Source organism: Bos grunniens, chromosome 22 (assembly GCF_055505025.1).
Source record: "Bos grunniens cultivar Pamir isolate PY7600 chromosome 22, Bosgru_T2T1.0, whole genome shotgun sequence".
In the NCBI taxonomy this organism is placed as follows: Eukaryota; Metazoa; Chordata; class Mammalia; order Artiodactyla; family Bovidae; genus Bos; species Bos grunniens.
The window spans coordinates 45202569-45221286 of NC_141186.1; the positions used below are offsets into that span (position 1 = coordinate 45202569).

At 38.5% G+C, this 18718-nt stretch overlaps 1 protein-coding gene across 7 annotated transcripts in view; it reads left to right on the plus strand.

The window, feature by feature from the left end:
* Positions 1 to 18718, plus strand: part of ERC2 (ELKS/RAB6-interacting/CAST family member 2) — a 993433-nt gene that overhangs the window by 290959 nt on the left and 683756 nt on the right. For 5 of the 7 annotated variants that reach the window (XM_086367446.1, XM_086367443.1, XM_086367447.1 and 2 more), the window contains one exon: positions 3123 to 3197. In XM_086367446.1, coding sequence (XP_086223572.1) covers positions 3123 to 3197 — 75 coding nt within the window. Of the gene's footprint in view, positions 1 to 3122; positions 3198 to 6040; positions 6083 to 18718 lie in introns of all 7 variants that reach the window. The other 2 variants (XM_086367445.1, XM_086367450.1) reach the window with 1 other exon arrangement.

The window sequence follows — 18718 nt, forward strand, 5'->3', positions numbered from 1 at the left end:
TCCCTTGGACTGCAAGGAGATCCAACCAGTCCATTCTGAAGGAGATCAGCCCTGGGATTTCTTTGGAAGGAATGATGCTAAAGCTGAAACTCCAGTACTTTGGCCACCTCATGAGAAGAGTTGACTCATTGGAAAAGACTCTGATGCTGGGAGGGATTGGGGGCAAGAGGAGAAGGGGACGACAGAGGATGAGATGGCTGGATGGCATCACTGACTCGATGGACATGAGTCTGAGTGAACTCCGGGAGTTGGTGATGGACAGGGAGGCCTGGCGTGCTGCAATTCGTGGGGTCGCAAAGATTTGGACATGACTGAGCGACTGAACTGAACTGAACTGAATGAAGAGGAACAAAATCTTTGTTGGGCAACTGATCCTTTCTGCTACAATCAGAGTGTGCTTTTTAAGGATCCCAAATCTTAGAGATGAATAAAGTGGCTGAGATGGGACTTTTAGGCAATCCGTAAAGTTTTCCCTGTGGCTCAGATGGTAAAGAATCTGTCTGCAATGCAGGAGATCTGGGTTCGATCCCTGGGTTGGAAAGATCCCCTGCAGAAGGGAAAAGTTTCCCACTCCAGTATTCTGGCCTGGAGAATTCCATGGACTGTATAGTCCATGGGGTCGCAAAGAGTTGGACCCAACTGAGTGACTTTCACATAAAGTTTTCATGTGGCTCATAATCTTCACTTACCTGACACCTTAAGAATTAAGGTGATCCTCAGAAACTGTGAAGTCTGAGTTGATTGAAATATGTTTAAAATAGGAAAATTACAGTTCTTGGATAATTGGAAATTTTATTTATTGTTTTAAGGAGCGACAGAGAGATTTGGGGCTGGTTTTTGGACTGGTTTATAATAGGACTTGTATAGTCACAGCAAAGAGAACTCTGTTTTCATTTTTGCAAAACTATTGCCACAAGTTTAGCTTTGTTATTGCATGTTTGCTCTTAAAAATGTTTCCATGCTTGGCAGAAATTTTAATGGCACATGTTTTTACCCTAATGGTTTTTATCTTTTTTGTGTTGCTTAGTTGCTTCACAATTATTTTTTTTTGTTTTATACAAGCTTAACCTCTCTCCTCAAATTATCTTATGATTTTTGTTCTGAAACTTCAGGGGCTATGGTATGAAATTATGAATTTCATTCTCAGTTTTTTTCATTAAGATACTTTTGATACCACATGTTATCAGAGTTGTTGACCTACCTATGAAATGTGTTTCTTCTATGACTTACTATGGAACAGTTCTGACAAGTTACTTACTTTCTGTTTTCTCATCTGTAAGATTTTATTGATCCAGTGAACTCCAACAATCTTGAAAGTAATGTTGAGGGCTAAGTCGACTTTTTCTTTTTTTAAAGGCTGAATTCCTTATGTGATGTATCTGATAATATACTGAAACTGCGTCCAGTAATACTTGGACTCATTCCTTACAGAAATATTTTAGGGGGAAAAATGTCCTGATGTTGAGACCATTTTAAATAATGCCCAAGCACCAATTCTAATTCTTCTCAAATTCAAGGTTGAGAAATAGTTTTGCATAGCTCTGCTGATTTGTGCCAGTGATGCCTTTGAGGAGAAAATATGCTATAGTCCAGGGTTGTAGCAGTAATTCCCCAGTACTGGTCCCTAGATGTATGTACCATGGTCCATGACCATGGTCTTCTTGGGCTGCTGGAAAATAAGAACAAAGTAATAGGATATGGGTGAAAGGTTGCCTGTTTTCTTAATCCTGGAATCCAGGGAAGGACTATCTTTTTCTCTGTGACTCTGTCCTGAAGAATTTTTCTTGATGAAATGTTCTTTCTTAATGAAATGGTGATGATAATAGATGTTAGTAATGGTGGAGGTAGGGTTATTTTTAATGTCTTTACTTGGATAAAGCCAGAAATTATATTGGTCCACTTCTTTAACACTCAAGGTTTTTCTTTTCCTTTTTAAAAACGTTTGTGGTCCAGTGGAGTGTAAAGTCACTCAGTCATGTCTGCCTCTTTGTGACCCCATGGATAGCCCATGGAATTCTCCAGGCCAGAATATTGGAGTGGGTAGCTGTTCCCTTCTCCAAGCGATCTTCCCAACCCAGGGAACGTAAAGATCTAGCACTACTCCAAGTTGATGTTAAATGACTTTTCTGGAAGCAAATAAATCTTATAGCATTATCCATAGGTGACTTATAATTCAAATAAGTCTTAATGGAATTATTCCATAGGTGAGTAACTGTACCAGCAATTTTGACATGTGTGAGCATTTTTGTTTATTCCTGTCATTGGTTATTTTCATAAAACTGTTGATAATTATCATTAAGAAAAATAAAGTATGAACTTAATAACCTTATCTGTTCTCTTCTGCCAAGGCTATCTTTTAGTCTTGATAAACTTTTTTTTGGAGACATACAAAAAGTAAGCCTTGAAGCTTAAAATTGTAATTATGTTTTTTGCTTTTTATCTATAAAGAATTTCTTGAGTTTATATCTGGCTTTAACCATTTTTTCTCCCCTCTAACACTATTGCTATTAATGCCGGTTTTAATTTCTTGGCATCATAAATGCACAAACGTATCACACACAGATGTGGTTTTGAGCAAGGATTGAAACTGTAAATTAGGAAGCAAGAGATTCACAGGGTTTCATCAGGCCAATTCACTGCAAAAAGTGACACAGTTGTACTGAAAATGTTTTAAATTGCTCATTTCAAACCTACTTCAGTAGCAAAATACCATGCGTGCAGCAGATTTGCAACCACGTTAGTCATTTTCTTTCCTCTGTTTCCTTGCTGTGTTTGTATTGGGAGCACAGAGTAATGTAATTTAGTAAATTATGATTTGATGGCTGGGCAACAGCCCCAGTGTTGAACAGTATTTGGATTATGATTACTTGCTGGCTTTGTCACAGTTGACATTAATTATTGATGGAAGTTTCAGAAATAGCGCATGTGCCAGGAGCTTTTCACCGGATCGCGAGCTCCAGGCAGCAGGGATGCTAACAAGGGTGGGGGAAGAGGCACCTGTGGCTTGTTTATGTCTGTGCACTGCGAGCCTGGACCGGGTGGGCTGAGTGGTACCTGTACGTAAGTCATGGTGTAAGGGAAGGATGAACCGTCAGGCTTATTTCTATCGTGTTCCTCCCCAGGAATTACACCGAAGAAGCCAACTTCAGCCGGAGCCAGCCAAGACGAAGGCTCTCCAGACTGTCATTGAAATGAAGGTAGGAGCTATTCACATTTTTCAAAGACAGCTGTTTCCTCGGAGTTTGTTCTAAACTTGATGGTGACTAACACAAACACATGAAATGTACGGTTGTGTTTTCCTTAGGCACCCTGATGGGTGCTTTTCTTCTGGATTTTTTTTTTTTTTTGCCTTCTCGGGTATGTTTAATTTATTGGCTCTTTAATGAGGATGCTTTTTCTGGGCAAAAGAATAAAGGGCTCAAGTATCCTTTGGCAGAAAGGAGCTGGCTTCATTTCCAGAGCATAGCCAGTGCTTTCAACCCTAAGGGAGGTTTTGTGTGTGCTTTAAAAGTAAATTTCTAAAGCTAGAATAATTCTTTTTTCTTCTCTCCATTCACATGATAATGAAAAGACACCTTGAGAAACTAAGATTTGGCAAAGATAAGTTGTTTTTTGTGCAATGGAGGTGTTAACTAAGTAAAATTATGCTATCAGCAAAATTTACTTTTCAAAGAATAATAACTTTCTTATGACTTCAGTATTTTCTCCTAAGTCTGAAATTAATAATTATTAAATACAAAGTACTCTATTTAACTGGGGGAGCATAGAGATATTTAAAAGAAGCAAAGATCCTCCTGGATGGATTTAGGGCATTTAAAGAATAATGTAGTATATAATGATGACTGAGCCATTAAGAAACCAATCTATGAAACCCAGTTGCTTTGTCAGTTTATAAAGATTTGAAGTCTTTTACTTTCACTTTTTTCCCAAAGGAAGCAAATAGTAGATTATTTCTTGTAAGAATAAATAATTATTGATTTTAGTTCCATGAGGGAAAAAATTCATAATGATGATGTTTGCAATTTGGATATTTCATGCCTAAGTATAACATTTGAGAGTTTGCTAGTCACCATCTTTCTACAAAAGAATTCTAAAGCTTGCTGATAGGGTAATGATTTTTCTGTCTTGGAACACATTATTTTGGATTGTCTGCCAAAAAATTCCCAAGTCCGGGGGGAAGGAAACTAATACAAGCTACTGAGTTCCTGGCATTACAAGTCTAACTTGAGTTTGTTTTTTTTTTTCCCTAGTCAATGACAATGTCTTCATCCAAGTGGATGTTTTTTGGAAATAACGTAGAACATTTACTTTAAGACTTTATGTCCCCTAAGTGAGGTTACATGATGCATGGTACTTATAAATACATTTGCAGCAAATTGATTTGAAAAATATTATCAAAGGGATCAAATGCCAGTAAGGTTAAAAAATAATTGCTCATCTTGGCTCATCTATTCTTTTTGGATTTACATAATTTTGACTTATTTTGTAAATAAACTAACTATTCTACACTTGTAGGGGAGTGTAGAATCTTGTAACAGAGATTTCTTCCTCACTTCACATTGGAACCAAACTTGAAACTTGGCCAAGGCTTAAACAACAACAACAACAAAAAAACCAAAGAAGAATAGAAAAGGAAAAAGACAAGACAAAAGATTTTATTTCAGTTTTCTGCAAAGAGTCATTCAGTCTCCTTTCTCCCTACCTCCATACCTACCTCCCCAGTTCCAACACAATTAGTAATAGGATGTATATAAAACTATTTCCAAAGCATTCTTTTTTTTTTTTTAAAGGAAAGATTGTGTTTCAAAACTCTTTGGAGAAACCAGGAGTGGCATCTGTCCCAGAGTAGTGGTCATTTTCCTGTTAAAGGTCTCTGTACAAAGACTATTAGTGCTTTCTTGTGATTTTAAGTATAAAGTCTGTTTGCTTATAGCTTACTCTTTTTAGCATCATATGTTTTATTAGAAAACAAAAAATAGTAATAGTTATAACTATTTAATAGTTAATTAAAAACACTCCTTTGGGCTGTCTACATAAGAAGGCCATATAAAATATGTTTTAAATTATAAAATATAATTTTTAGGGCAAATTCACTCCATATGTTATCAGTAAATTGAGTCTGGAGTTTCATTTTTATTTAAATGGATGCCAGTGATGCTGATTGGTAGAACACATTTTTAGGACAATTGATAATCAATATACTGTCAGGGAACTGAGCCTGGAGTTCTTCTGTTGTCTTTGAATGCCTGTTAATTTACAAAGCACTGCCTTCTGTTTTGTCAGTGGAGAAGTCTGGGTCCCATTAGCATCTATGCTCAGTGTGCATAAATTGAGTTATGTGGGCAGCTGGTAGAAGCTCATCTCCTCAGTCATGTGTGTAAGGTTGTGATGAAGGCTGTGATCTCTTCTGATTTTGTATATTATGTTTCTGTGAAATGGGAGGGAATATTGGAAACCCATATTTTATAAGCATTAGGGTTGACTACCAAATAGAACTAACCCTTAAAACTAATAGGTGCAACTTGAGACAGGGTTGTATTTTAATTTAAACACCTTTGGATAAAGGTGTCAGATACTACCTTGGCAAAACCTGAAGTTAAAAGGAGCTTTCCTGGAGTCAGTTGGACATTTAGTTTTGGGGAGGTGACATGAATTAAGGGTTTAGAAGCTACCCCTACTTTTCTCTTACTTCTCAAAGAAACTGAGGATGAAATTATGCATCCTCATCTTCTCCAAAAATATACTTTACATCAACTCAGAAAGTTGTTATGAAAATCTGTGAAATCTTGTCCCAATTAGAGCGCTTTTAGAGCCACAGTCTGGTAGTTCTAGTAGATGTCTGTGTACCTCTCTGGGCTTTTAGAGTTGTGAAAATACATCTCTGTTGGGGAGGGCCATCTGTATACACTGAAGTGGGGGAAATTCTCTTGCAGCCATCACAACCACTGTCAGCCAGTTCAGTCAGGGGGGCTAAAGTCACCTGAATAAATATGAAAGGAAGCAAAGTAAATGAAGTTATTTGTGATTTATCTTCTTGCAGGAAGCTCCAAGTTTTAATTTTGATCCTGATTTGGTCTGGCAGGTATGTTCCAGGTTTGCACTTAGAACATTGTGTCTTTCAGAAAAATTAGTTTTCCTGTAGATGTTGCAGTGCTCTTCCTTTTCTTGCTTTTGTGACTAAAGATTCTTTACTAAGCTTCCCTTTCCTGCTGTTATGGAGAACAATTAAAAATGTAGTTAAATGATTTCCCCCCCTCCTTTTCTTTTAATTCCTTGAAAAGAATGTGTTTTAACCTACTTCTGTTATAAATTTGACATGTCATAAACATGATGTTCAAAAGTTTCACTTTCTTGGGTTCATTCATAAAGCTATATCTAGTGTTTTTTTTTTTTTTAAATGAAAATGAATTATGGTAGCAACAGTACTTGTCAGATAATATCCGTTTTTTTTCTTTGATAGTTAAAACTAAGTGAATGAAAATCTAATTTAAAATGGCTAAAGCCTAAAGGAAATGTGTTGACCCATGTAACTGGGAAAAACAAGATATTGTTCAGGAATAGCTTGTTCCTGGGGCTCAAAGATGTTAACAGATTCCATTTTCTCTCATTCAATCTCTCATTTTAGGTTTCTTCATGTAAGTCTGTTTTCAGACAGAACCTTTCTGTGTGTCTGAGCAAAGTGGCTGCAGCATCTCCAACAATCACAGATAGAAGGGATAGGGAGAAAGAAGACTGTGTTTTTAAAAAATGGAAAAAAAAAAAAGGAAAAACAACCAACCCTGGAATAATAACAATTACTGAGATGGAGCATAGAATTTCACTCCAAATTTAACAACTCAGGCTGTAAGAAAAAACTTGAAATTCTCTAAATTCCATTAGCTTAATAAATTAGATGACATTCATCAATAAAAACTTTGTTAGCGCTAAATTCAGCACAGTTTATCAGATGGGATATATTAGTGACATATGGGTTTTAGTAAGAGTTGCAGATAATATACTTGATCTGGTGAACTTGTTACTTAAAGTGGATTAAGAAGCTAGGGGCGTAATGTGACTATATGACAATATTTCTGTGGCAGCTGAAGTGAGGATTGTGGTTATTTAGGTTTCTTGTCACATAATCAGCTGTGGCACTTTTTGTGTCACGAGTGGTTCTTCTTGTGTAACATTTATCCCCACAAAGCTTTGCTATGGAAACTGAGTAGTAAGCAGTTCAATACTGAGCTTGACCAAGTTGTTGCCTCGTAGATGTGCTAGCGGTGAAAGAATATGACTTTGTGTTCAAGTGCTACCTCTAATGGTGAGGTTGATCTTTCGATTTTAAATCCACAACCCAAGCCTTGTCTTTGTGTTCAGGCAGATGTCTGCTGTTCTTCTGCATGGGGTTGACTGAGCTAATTTTCCGTTAAGAGATAGCTTGGTGTTTGATCAAATTCAGGCAGTTCAGTTTCACCAGGCGTGGAAGGGATACACTGGAGCGTGGGAAGGCAAGAACTACCTGGTAACTTTTCCCAGCATCACATAATTAAGAAGGGAAGGATTACGATTTCAAACCTTGGCCATTGAATGCATCCCACTTCCCACTGTGAATGTAATTTGAGTCCTGGGATCTAGTCAGGAATACCATGAAGTGGCTGAAATGTTTTCTTTGGCTCCAGGGCCTACCTAGGTTTATGTTACCCATCTTTTGAACAGTTATTTTATATGAGTCAAAACATGGCAGTCAGAATTGTTTTTTCTCCCAAGATTATGTGTTCATTGCAAATTTGTGTCAAGCTTCGTTTTTCTAGTCAAGGCATTATGATGGGTCTTAGGCCTTGAAAATAAGCCATGGTCTTTCTGTGGCTACTAAGAAGAATTAACAACAAGAAAAAAAAAAAAAAAATACTACCTGTATCACCAGTGACATCTACAGCTCAAACACTACTAACCACACATGGAGAACCAGGTATGAGGCATCTGGCATGTAATAACCCAGGAGCAGGCATGAGTAGCCAAATTTCACAGATGAAAAAGCCATGTTTTAGAGAAAATGAACAGCCTGCCCAAGGTCCTACGGCAGTAGGTTGGCAGCTGAGAAATGAACACAGGTTTCTTCTCTGAAGTTCCTAGACTCCCTACTCTTACAGTCTGCTTTTACTGAAGACGGTTCCTAAGTTCAGCTGGTTTTTCTTTCCATGCTTTGGAAATTATGCACTGAGTTTTGCATCTTCGAAGGGGTTGAGGCAGCTCATGAGAGCTCAAGAGGTCTATTTGATATTTTTAGTAAGCTGCAATATTGTACTTTGTGCTGTAAAGTAAGATTCATCATTTTTACATGTGTATGTTATCAACCCTGCAAATGGGCCTCCAAAATAATGTACCCTACAGCCAACATATGCCCTGTGTTTGTTTTTTTTTTTTTTTCTTTCCTGGGTTTTAAGTCTTGCCCTGAAGCCTTTATAGCAACCTGGAGCATAACTCATTTAAACTTGCAAAGCCCTGTGTTTTTGATGTGCACTATCCACTTACAATATAAGAAATTATCCTTTAGCTTATTTTTTCTTGAGCAATTTCTTCATCTTCTCATCTTTCAGCTGAAAAAAAAAAAAGCCTTGTCCCATTTAACTATTTTCCTTAAATAAGGGGAAAAAATGTGGGTTTTAAGTGATAGCCAGAAAAAGCAAAATGTCAAGTTAAATGTTAGCTCTGGATGATATATGGTTGTCATTTAGAAGCAGGGAAGATTTTTTTTAAAAATGAACTTTTTTCTGCTCAAACTTTTCATATATGTGTTTGACTCTAAATGTTCGAGTTGTTAATTTATAATTCCTGCTATAAACAGGTTTATTTTGTGTGAATATAACTCATGAATTTGAATTACAAATACCACTGCTTACCAAGCAGCTTTTTTGTGCACAGCACCATGGTGGGCCTTTCAGAAAAAGTGAGCGCTCAGTCTTTAAGGGGCTAATGGAAGGAATAGGGCTCTTATACAAGCCAGGATCTAAATACTGACCTAAGAACAGCAAAATGGGCTGCAAAAGCTCAGAGGATATTAAATAAGAAAGGAACAGGGAATGTTTTTTTGGAGAAGATTGCATTTGAGAAGAGCCTTGAAAAAAATGGCATGATTTTGAAAGAGGGTAGAGGGATTCTTTATAAACAGTAGAAACTATATCGGCAAAGGCAAGGAGGTTGGAAATTATGAGACATATCTGGAGAAGAACAAACTGTTCAGTTTGGTTGAGAGAAGACTTTAAAAAGCAATAGAAGATCAAATGAAACCATAAGAAAGTGGGAGAAATAAATAATAGAGAAAAAAGCTGAAATTAATGAAATAGAAACCAAACATATACATGTTCAGTTCAATCGCTCAGTCGTGTCCAACTCTTTGCGACCCCATGGACTACACCACGCCAGGCCTCCCTGTCCATCACCAACTCCCAGAGCTTACTCAAACTCATGTCCACTGAGTCGGTGATGCCATCCAACCATCTCATCCTCTGTAGTCCTCTTCTTCTCCTGCTTTCAATCTTTCCCAGCATCAGGGTCTTCTCCAGTGAGTCAGCTCTTTGCATCAGGTGGCCGAAGTATTGGAGTTTCAGCTTCAGCACAATCCTTCCAATGAGTATTCAGGACTGATTTCCATTAGGATGGGCCGGTTGGATCTCCTTCCTGTCCAAGGGACTCTCAAGAGTCTTCTCCAATACCACAGTTCAAAAGCATCAATTCTTCGATGCTCGGCTTTCTTTATAGTCCAACTCTCACATCCATACAGGACTACTGGAAAAACCATAGCTTTGATTAGATGGACCTTTGTTGGCAAAGTAATGTCTCTACTTGTTAATAAGCTGTCTAGGTTGGTCATAACTTTTCTTCCAAGGAGTAAGCGTCTTTTAATTTCATGGCTACAGTCACCATCTGCAGTGATTTTGGAGCCCCCCAAAATAAAGTCTGACACTGTTTCCACTGTTTCCCTATCTATTTCCCATGAAGTGATGGGACGAAATGCCGTGATCTTTGTTTTCTGAATGTTGAGCTTTAAGCCAACTTTTTCACTCTCTTCTTTCACTTTCATCAAGAAGTTCCTTAGTTCTTCTTCACTTTCTGCCATAAGGGTGGTGTCATCTGCATATCTGAGGTTATTGATATTTCTCCCAGAAATCTTGATTCCAGCTGTGCTTCCTCCAGCCCAGCGTTTCTCATGATGTACTCTGCATATAAGTTAAATAAGCAGGGTGCCAATATACAGCCTTGACGTACTCCTTTCTAATTTGGAACAAGTTTGTTGTTCCATGTCCAGTTCTAACTGCTGCTTCCTGACCTGCATACAGGTTTCTCAAGAGGCAGGTCAGGTGGTCTGGTATTCCCATCTCTTTCAGAATTTTCCACAGTTTATTGTGATCCACACAGTCAAAGGCTTTGGCATAGTTAATAAAGCAGAAATAGATGTTTTTCTGGAACTCTCTTGCTTTTTCCATGATCCAGCAAATGTTAGCAATTTGATCTGATACATGCTAAAACATTGATGAACCTTGAAACATTATGCCAAATGAAAGAAGCCTGCTGTAAAAGGACACATATGATTCCATATATATATATGAACTGTCCAATATAGGCAACTCTATAGAGATAGAAAGTAGATTAGTGGTTTCTATCAAGAGATAGAAAGTAGATTAGGAACTAGGGGGAGAGGAGAAACAGTTGTGACCACTAATAGGTACAGCAGTTTGGGGTGATGAAAGTATTCTGGAATTAGTTTGTGGTGATGGTTACATAAAGCACTGAATTGTACACTTTAAAAGAGTGAATTTTATGGTATATATGTTGTATATCAATAAAGCTATTGCTAAAAAGTGAAGATATTACAAACAAAAGGATCAATAACTTTGATTACTCAAAGATTAAAATATAAAATGAGCTATAGAATAACCAACTAGGAGATGCATTTCTGAGGTTTATGGTAGTTAGTTTTAATAAAGAGGTTATATTTATTAGTGTGAAATAAAAGTTTGGGGAAAATAACGTACCATTAATTCTAGAGATTCTTGACATTAATTCTATAAGTGAAGATTATATAGGATTTTTTCTTCTTTTGCCCCCTGTGTTCTTATGTTTTCAATAATGTGCATTCATCTTATAGGGATGATCAGGAATTATTATTTAGGAAAAACAGCAATAAGTTTGTTGAAAGAAAAATCATCTATCAAAAATCTTAAACAGTTTCTTCTGATTTCTTTTGCTGAACTAAAGACTCCAAAGTGGAGAAGGTTATATTATGTATGGAAGTTGAGAATATGGTTCTGCCACTTGTTGTTTCTCCGAAGTCCAGCTTTCCCTTCTGTGAAATGGAACCATGATACCAGGCTTCATAGAGTTGTGATGGGGATTAAAATGGATTTAAGACATGGGAAAATCCTGGCATACATTAGATACTCAAGGAATTCTCTGCTTGTCCATCTAGTCCTTTTCAGTCTGGAAATGGAATTTTACCTGTAAAAAAGGGGAGGTACCTTTGAGCAAGGACCACTGGAGAGAAAGAATTTAACAAGCTTATTTCAGGCAGAGTCTTAGCTCTGCATACACACAAGGTTTACATGTGGAAAGATTTTAAAAGTATCTTTGAAATCAGAAATCAGTGGAGAAAAAACAGTAACTCCCAGTAGGCCTGTGGTGTAATAAATGAGCCGGGACTTTGCTGGGCCCTTGGCAAGTCACTTGTCCCCTCTTGCTCTCACTATTCTCATTTGGCAAATGAAAGGATTGAACAAAGTGTCCTGCTTTAAAAATTCTACCAAATCTGAAGGATTGGTGACTGGCAATTTGGGCTCTCAAAGGGCCTGCCTGGGGAGTCTGAATTGACAAGGCATTCTTGCAGTTTAAATCTTTGCTTTGTTTGCTCCCTCGCGGCCAGCTCTGCCCAGGCCAGCAGCCCCTGCCTTCTCCCTTGTTGGTGCTCAGGTTCCCAGCTTATTGTTTATTTAGGGACTGCAATTTCCTTATTGGCGTGTGCCCCCCTCCAGCAGAGTTGAGAAGTCAACCACAGGCCTCAAGTGAACCCCCCTTCAAGTTTCAGTAATGATAGTGTACCGGCCATCTCATGCCTCATCCCTAAGGCATGGTCCAGTTTCCACATCCCTCAGGCCACGCTGGTGACTTGGGGTGGCCTGAATTCCTCTGCCGCCTGTTGCTTTTTCCATGAGATAAGCGTTTTGAATGTAGAAGGATTTGTGTTATGTTTTGGAGATCCTTAGAATGAGGTCTCAAACCAGGACTACTGGGGACTTCGGGGAGGTGTTAAAAGAAATGGGAGAGCAAGTTAAGGTCCTAGAAAGCCAGAAGGAGAACTTCTTCACCTTATCTTTTCCCAAAGAGAGTTGGAAGAGAACAGAAGTGTCGGGTGTCCATCTTTTTATTCCTCTCTGAAATGCATTCACAGTTTTGCAAAGTAGTATTTCACTGAATTTCTGGGAAATCAGCCCTGTTTGTAATCAGATGTTTGTGAAAGATGACATGGATCCATTCTTGGGAGGGCAGGCTGCAGACATCGAGGGGCTACTCCTGTCATTTGGAAGCAGTTTCTTAAACTTCTTCTTCCTCTTCTTCTCTTTCCAGCATCGTCATTATTTTCTTTTGACCTTGCTCTGTCATCTTTAAAGGCTAAAAGTACTATGTGGAAGAAAGAACCAAAGTAGACTTGCTTCTAGGTGGTTGACTATCTCTCAATCCAGTCTTTCCTGAGATTATCCCAGGGACAGCAAGGTCCCAGTGTGGCTTCCTCACTCCTAGTCAAGGGAAGTTTTATGGAAGGAACCATTCTAGTTTTATGAAAGATGTTTTTTTAAAAATGATTAGAGATGAAAATTCAGGTGATACAAGGAAATGCTTCATGAAGTCTTATCATGAAGCAGACAGTCTCCATTTGGAGAACTGCAAAATAAGGTGGAAGGTAGGAAACTTTCCTAGGATAAGGAATAAAGAACAAGAAAGAGAAAAATAGAGAGTATCTGATTTGCTAGGACCTCATAGTCCACCTTGTTTGAAGTAACAATAAGTAAGGAAATAAGTATACAGTTGGCTTAGTGTTTGGTGATTGGCTGACTGGATATACTATGTTTCTGGTCCGGTAGAACATTTACAGGGACATGAAAGTTAACGTATTTTGGTGTGTGGATGTGGCACCCTCTTGAGCCCAGAAAGTTATTTCAACAAAAGAGAAAATCTTAGGCAAGTTAATTACCTTTTGTAAGTATTGTGACCTATAAAATGGGTAAAATAAATACTTACTTCATAGGGTTATGGGCAAGACTAAATGAGATTTTCTAGCATAGTGCTTGCCTTAATTAATAATACACATGAGCTGATGTTATTAGTATTAACTTCATTTTTAAATACCAGAATGGAGAAACGTTGTTTGCTTCTGTCCTGTGCTATTCCTTTCTGTATATTCAGATAATCCAAATATATTTATTTAACATAAATGGGAAAGAAAACATAGATGAAAAGAAAATCCTTTGATTTCTTTTCCCAACCTGAGAAACTTATAAATAAATACTGATTTTTGTGTCATCCCATCCTTAAAGGGAATGTCCTTGGAGGCCAAGTCATTGTTAAACACAGGCACAAACAACAACAAAAAACCAGTTTCTGATGCACCCAGTTCACAGGTTGGTACTGGAGAGGCTCTATGTTAGTTTGTGGCACAGACATATGGATACGGTTTTAAATTGACCATTGCTCCCTTCCATGCATTGGAAATGTAAGAAACTTTCAATATTAATTAAAGCAGCTTTGTATGTAGGGCTGATACTCAGTTGAGAGGCATAGGTATAGCTATAATGATTGTAAAATACTGAAATACTTCCGTGGTTATCCCAAACCCTCAGAGTACGCCTCCCACTCTAGCTCTTACCCCAAATTCAGCAAAGAGTTATCCCCTGCTCCTGCAGGGACTCTGAGACCTGGTTGCAGTGCTCCAGGTGGCAGCTGTTCTGGTTGGTTCTTGCCCCACGCAGTATTGCTGTTGAATGTCTCCACAATCTGTTGAATGTCTCCACAATCACCCCGACTTAAAACACTGGGATTCGGTTTCCAGTTATAATATGACTCCATTGAAACTGCCCTCATGTCACCAGTAATACTCTAATTTTTTTTCTTAGTCTTTAGTGTCTTCAAATCTTTGTTTGACCTTCTTTCTTTCTTGAAACTTCACTTGCTAATTTTCTGCAACTTTTTCCATGATTTCCATAACATTTTCTTGTTTTTTTTTTTTTTTAACCTGTCTTTCCTCTGGCAGTACTGCTGCTGGTTTTTCTATACTTGATTCTCAGCTGTATCTGAGAATTCTTTCACTGCTAGGCAAATGACCCATCATCTCTACTGTCTCAACTTCCATTTTAGCTTTTGTTGTTGTTCAGTCACTCAGTTGTGTTTGACTCTTTGCAACCTCATGGACTGCAGTGCGCCAGGCTTCCCTGTCCTTCACCATCGCTCAGACCTTGCTCAAACTCATGTCCATTGAGTCAGTGATGCCATCCAACCATCTTGTCTACTGTCATTCCCTTTTCCTCCCGCCTTCAATCTTGCCCAGCATCAGGATCTTTTCCAGTGAGTCAGTTCTTCACATCAGGTGGCCAAAGTATTGGAGCTTCAGCTTCAATATCAATTCTTCCAATGAATATTCAGGACTGATTTCCTTTAGGATTGACTGGTTGGATCTCCTTGCAGGGAGATCTCTTGATCTCATCTCTCTGGGACTCTCAAGAGTCTTCTCCAGCACCACAGTTCAAAAGCATCAATTCTTCAACACTCAGCTTTCTTTATAGTCCAACTCTCACGTCCATACATGACTTTGTAAAAACTATAGCTTTGACTATACACACCATTATCAGCAAAGTAATATCTTTGCTTTTTAATACGCTGTCTAGGTTTGTCAGAGCTTTTCTTTGAAGGAGCAAGCTTCTTACTTTCATGGCTGCAGTCACCATCTGAAGTAATTTTGGAGTCCAGGACAATAAAGTGTCTTACTGATTCCATTGTTTCTCCATCTGTTTGCCATAAAGTGATGGGACTGGATGCCATGATCTTAGTTTTTTGAATGTTGAGTTTTAAGTAAGCTTTTTCACTCTCTTTGACCTTCATTAAGAGGCTCTTTAGTTGCTCTTTGCTTTCTGCCATAAGGGTGGTGTCATCTGTATATCTAAGGTTATTGATAATTCTCCCCACAATCTTGATTCCAGCTTATGCTTCATCCAGCCCGGCATTTCACATGATGTTCTCTGCATATAAGTTAAATAGGCAGGATGACAGTAAACAACCTTGATGCACTACTTCCCAGTTTTGAACCAGTCTTTTGTTTCGTGTCTGGTTCTAACTGTTGGTTCTTGATCTGCATACAGATTTCTCAGGAGACAGGCAAGGTGGTCTGGTATTCCCATCTCATGAAGAATTTTCCACAGTTTGTTGTGATCCACACAGTCAAAGGCTTTGGTGTAAGTGAATAAAGCAGAAGTAGATGTTTTTCTGGAACTCTTGCTTTTTCTATGATCCGGCGGATGTTGGCAATTTGATCTCTGGTTCCTCTACCTTCTCTAGCCTCACTTGTGCTTTGCTAGCATGTGAGATGAGTGCAATTGTGTGTTAGTTTGAACATTTTTTGGCATTGCCTTTCTTTGGGATTGAATTGAAAACTGAGGTTTTATTATTAACTTCTCCAAGGCCATCTTATTGCATTCTTTTTACCAGCTTATAAATAATTCCCAGTCAGACTCAAGTATACACTCTTAGCTTGATTCTGAAGAGTGCTTATCAATTCATCTCCATCTTTCTTTCATTTCCTACTCCAATGCAACTAAAAGTGATCTATACTTTTTAATCAGTCCTGTCTTACTCCTCCTTGATACATATTCCATATGTGCATGCTCAGTCATGTCCAACTCTTTGCAACCCCATGGACTGTAGCCCACCAGATTCTGCTGTCCATGGAATTTTCCTGGCAAGAATATTGTAGTGGGTTGCCATTTCCTACTCCAGGGGATCTTGCCAACCCAGGGATTGAACCCATGTCTCCTGCATTGGCAGGTGTATTCTTTACCACTATGCCACCTGGGAATCCCTACATAGTCCATACTTGTTCTCTTATTCCTTTAACTTATATTAATTAAAATTTAATTTCTGACTTCTCTGTGTTCTTACACAGGGCTATATCTACCTATATTTTAGTATTATCTTTTGCACTATTTCTTGTATATTATGCTTTCTAGTTACAAGTGACTGAAACTCTGCTATTGTATTTTAACATTCTGAAGAGTGTATGATTCAGATGTAGCTGTATCTTGCTGTTCAAATGATGTTATAAGGGCCCCATTATTTAGGCAGATTCTTACTGCCTAAAGAAGTATCAAAGAAGACATGGTATCAAAGAAGACATGAACCAGCCACAGACCCATATTTTTCTTATCATTCATAATCTCAGAAAAGGAGAGGTCCTTGATTTTGTGTCAGTTCCCTCAAAGAACTCTGCTTGGCCTTGATGGCTTAATGAGTTCACCCCTGGATCATTCAGTGTCCAGAGGTGGTGCTTGTCACCAAGGGTCAGACTGGAAAACCCCACTAAAACCACAGGGAGTTGGGGCGATGTAGTTCCCAAATGGGGAAGAAGTTGAGCAGATAGTTAAAAAGAAATAGATACACGCTACAGCTAGAAAGAGGAAGGAAGGGAATCTTGATAGAGGACCTACTGTGTGGTAGGTATTATCCTGGAAGGTGTGCATCTTGTCACTCGTTCTATTCTCATCAAAACCTCAGGTTATAGGATTAGCAAGGTTAGGAATATAGTCATTAAGGTGGATTGAAAATAGATGCTACTGTCTTCTACATGTGTATGTCACGGAACTGGGAGTGGATAGGGACTTACTATACTGTTGTTGGCCTATAACAGCAACCCTTTATTCTCCTGAGGGAGTTTCATGATAGATACTTTGCATGCATTACAGATCACTTGTAATTTTCATAACCTGCTCTTGAGCATAGTCTTATTTAAGGGGAGCTCGGTGTTTTGCCCAAAGACATAAAAACCTGAAGCAGGGTGTGCATTCAGGTTTGTGACTGTACTCTTGCCTGGAAAATCCCATGGACGGAGGAGCCTGGTAGGCTGCAGTCCATGGGGTTGCTAGGGGTCGGACACGACTGAGCGACTTCACTTTCACCTTTCACTTTCATGCATTGGAGAAGGAAATGGCAACCCACTCCAGCGTTCTTGCCTGGAGAATCCCAGAGACGAGGGAGCCTGGTGGGCTGCCGTCTATGGGGTCGCAGAGTCGGACACGACTGAAGCGACTTAGCAGCAGCAGCAGCAGCAAGAGTTAGTTGGATTGTTTTATTTTAGCTCTGTTTGTTAGATACCAGTCTGTTAACCTCCACAACAAATTAATACATGGAGACGAAAACCTCAGAGGTCACAGTATGTCCGTCAAGAACCACCAGCGATGCATCTTCTCCCTGAGGGTCATTAGTAATGTGCCCAGAGACAGTACAGCAGAATGATGCATTCCTAGGGAGTGGATTTCATGAAGAATGAGTCAGAAGTAGGCCAGTGAGACCATGAAAAGAAACATCAAAGCACCCTAACTGCTTTTACTTTGAACTAGCCCAACCTAATTCTGTGCTTGTACATTTTGTTCTAAAGAATTAGATACCATCTGAATAAACAGACAAACAAGAAAACAACATGAAAAAACAGCATGTCCGTTGTCATCTTCTAATCTAGGTCATCATCTTTGTATATTTTGATAAGGCTCAGGAAGAAGAGTTTTTGAAATTTTGTTTTTTTTCCTCCTAACATGCCTTAGGCCCAAGTTGACTTCTTTCTGGAGTACTTAACTTGGGCTCACATAACCATGGTGAACCCCACACAATAAATCCTTCAAAAAGCAGGGCATTACTCAGATAACTGAACTGAGGACTGCTCAGTTATGTTTGCAGCTGCAACTAGATGATTTTAAAAAGTTAAGCCTTCAAGAGCCTCTGTGGTATCCAGTAATAATAGTCTAGAATTTTATTCTAAATAAAGTGTAATATAATTATGTAAGGATGTTTCCTGAACATTAGATCACATCTTCTCTTTAAACCATTCGGCCCTATTTTTGTTGATTAATGTCCGTAGACTGTTATGTGATCACAGAGAGTTCCATGCTCTTTAAAAAAAAAAACAACAAAAAAAAACCCTTGTATTTTCTTTCCTGGCCAGATATTAAAATGAAACTAGTAATTCTTCCTGTAATTGAAAGGAAAGCACATTGTGACACTCAGCAATAACATAATTGTTACTTTTTGTGACTAAATGATACTGCTTTTTTGATGTTCCACCCACTCACCATTTCAGTGTTCACAGTTCCTAGACAGGAGCTGAAATCTGTTTCTTGGTGTTTAAGAGGAACATAATGTTTGACAAACACAAAAAGGATAATAAAGGCATCCTTACTGGCAAATTTGCTCCAGAAAGTTTACTCCTAGAGTTGCTGTACACTTAGGCCAAATTGGATATCTTTGGAGAATAGCTTCATGTTTTTCTAAATGTAATTGACCAGTAAAGTTGTTCTTGTTTCTTTTACATTGATTCGTCTTGTTCTTTGTGTAGGCTGGACACCTAAATTCATTTAAAATACCCAAGTCACACAAGGACCTTATGAAAGTGCAGATTCAGATTCAGTAGTTGTGAGCTGAGGCCTGAGAGTCT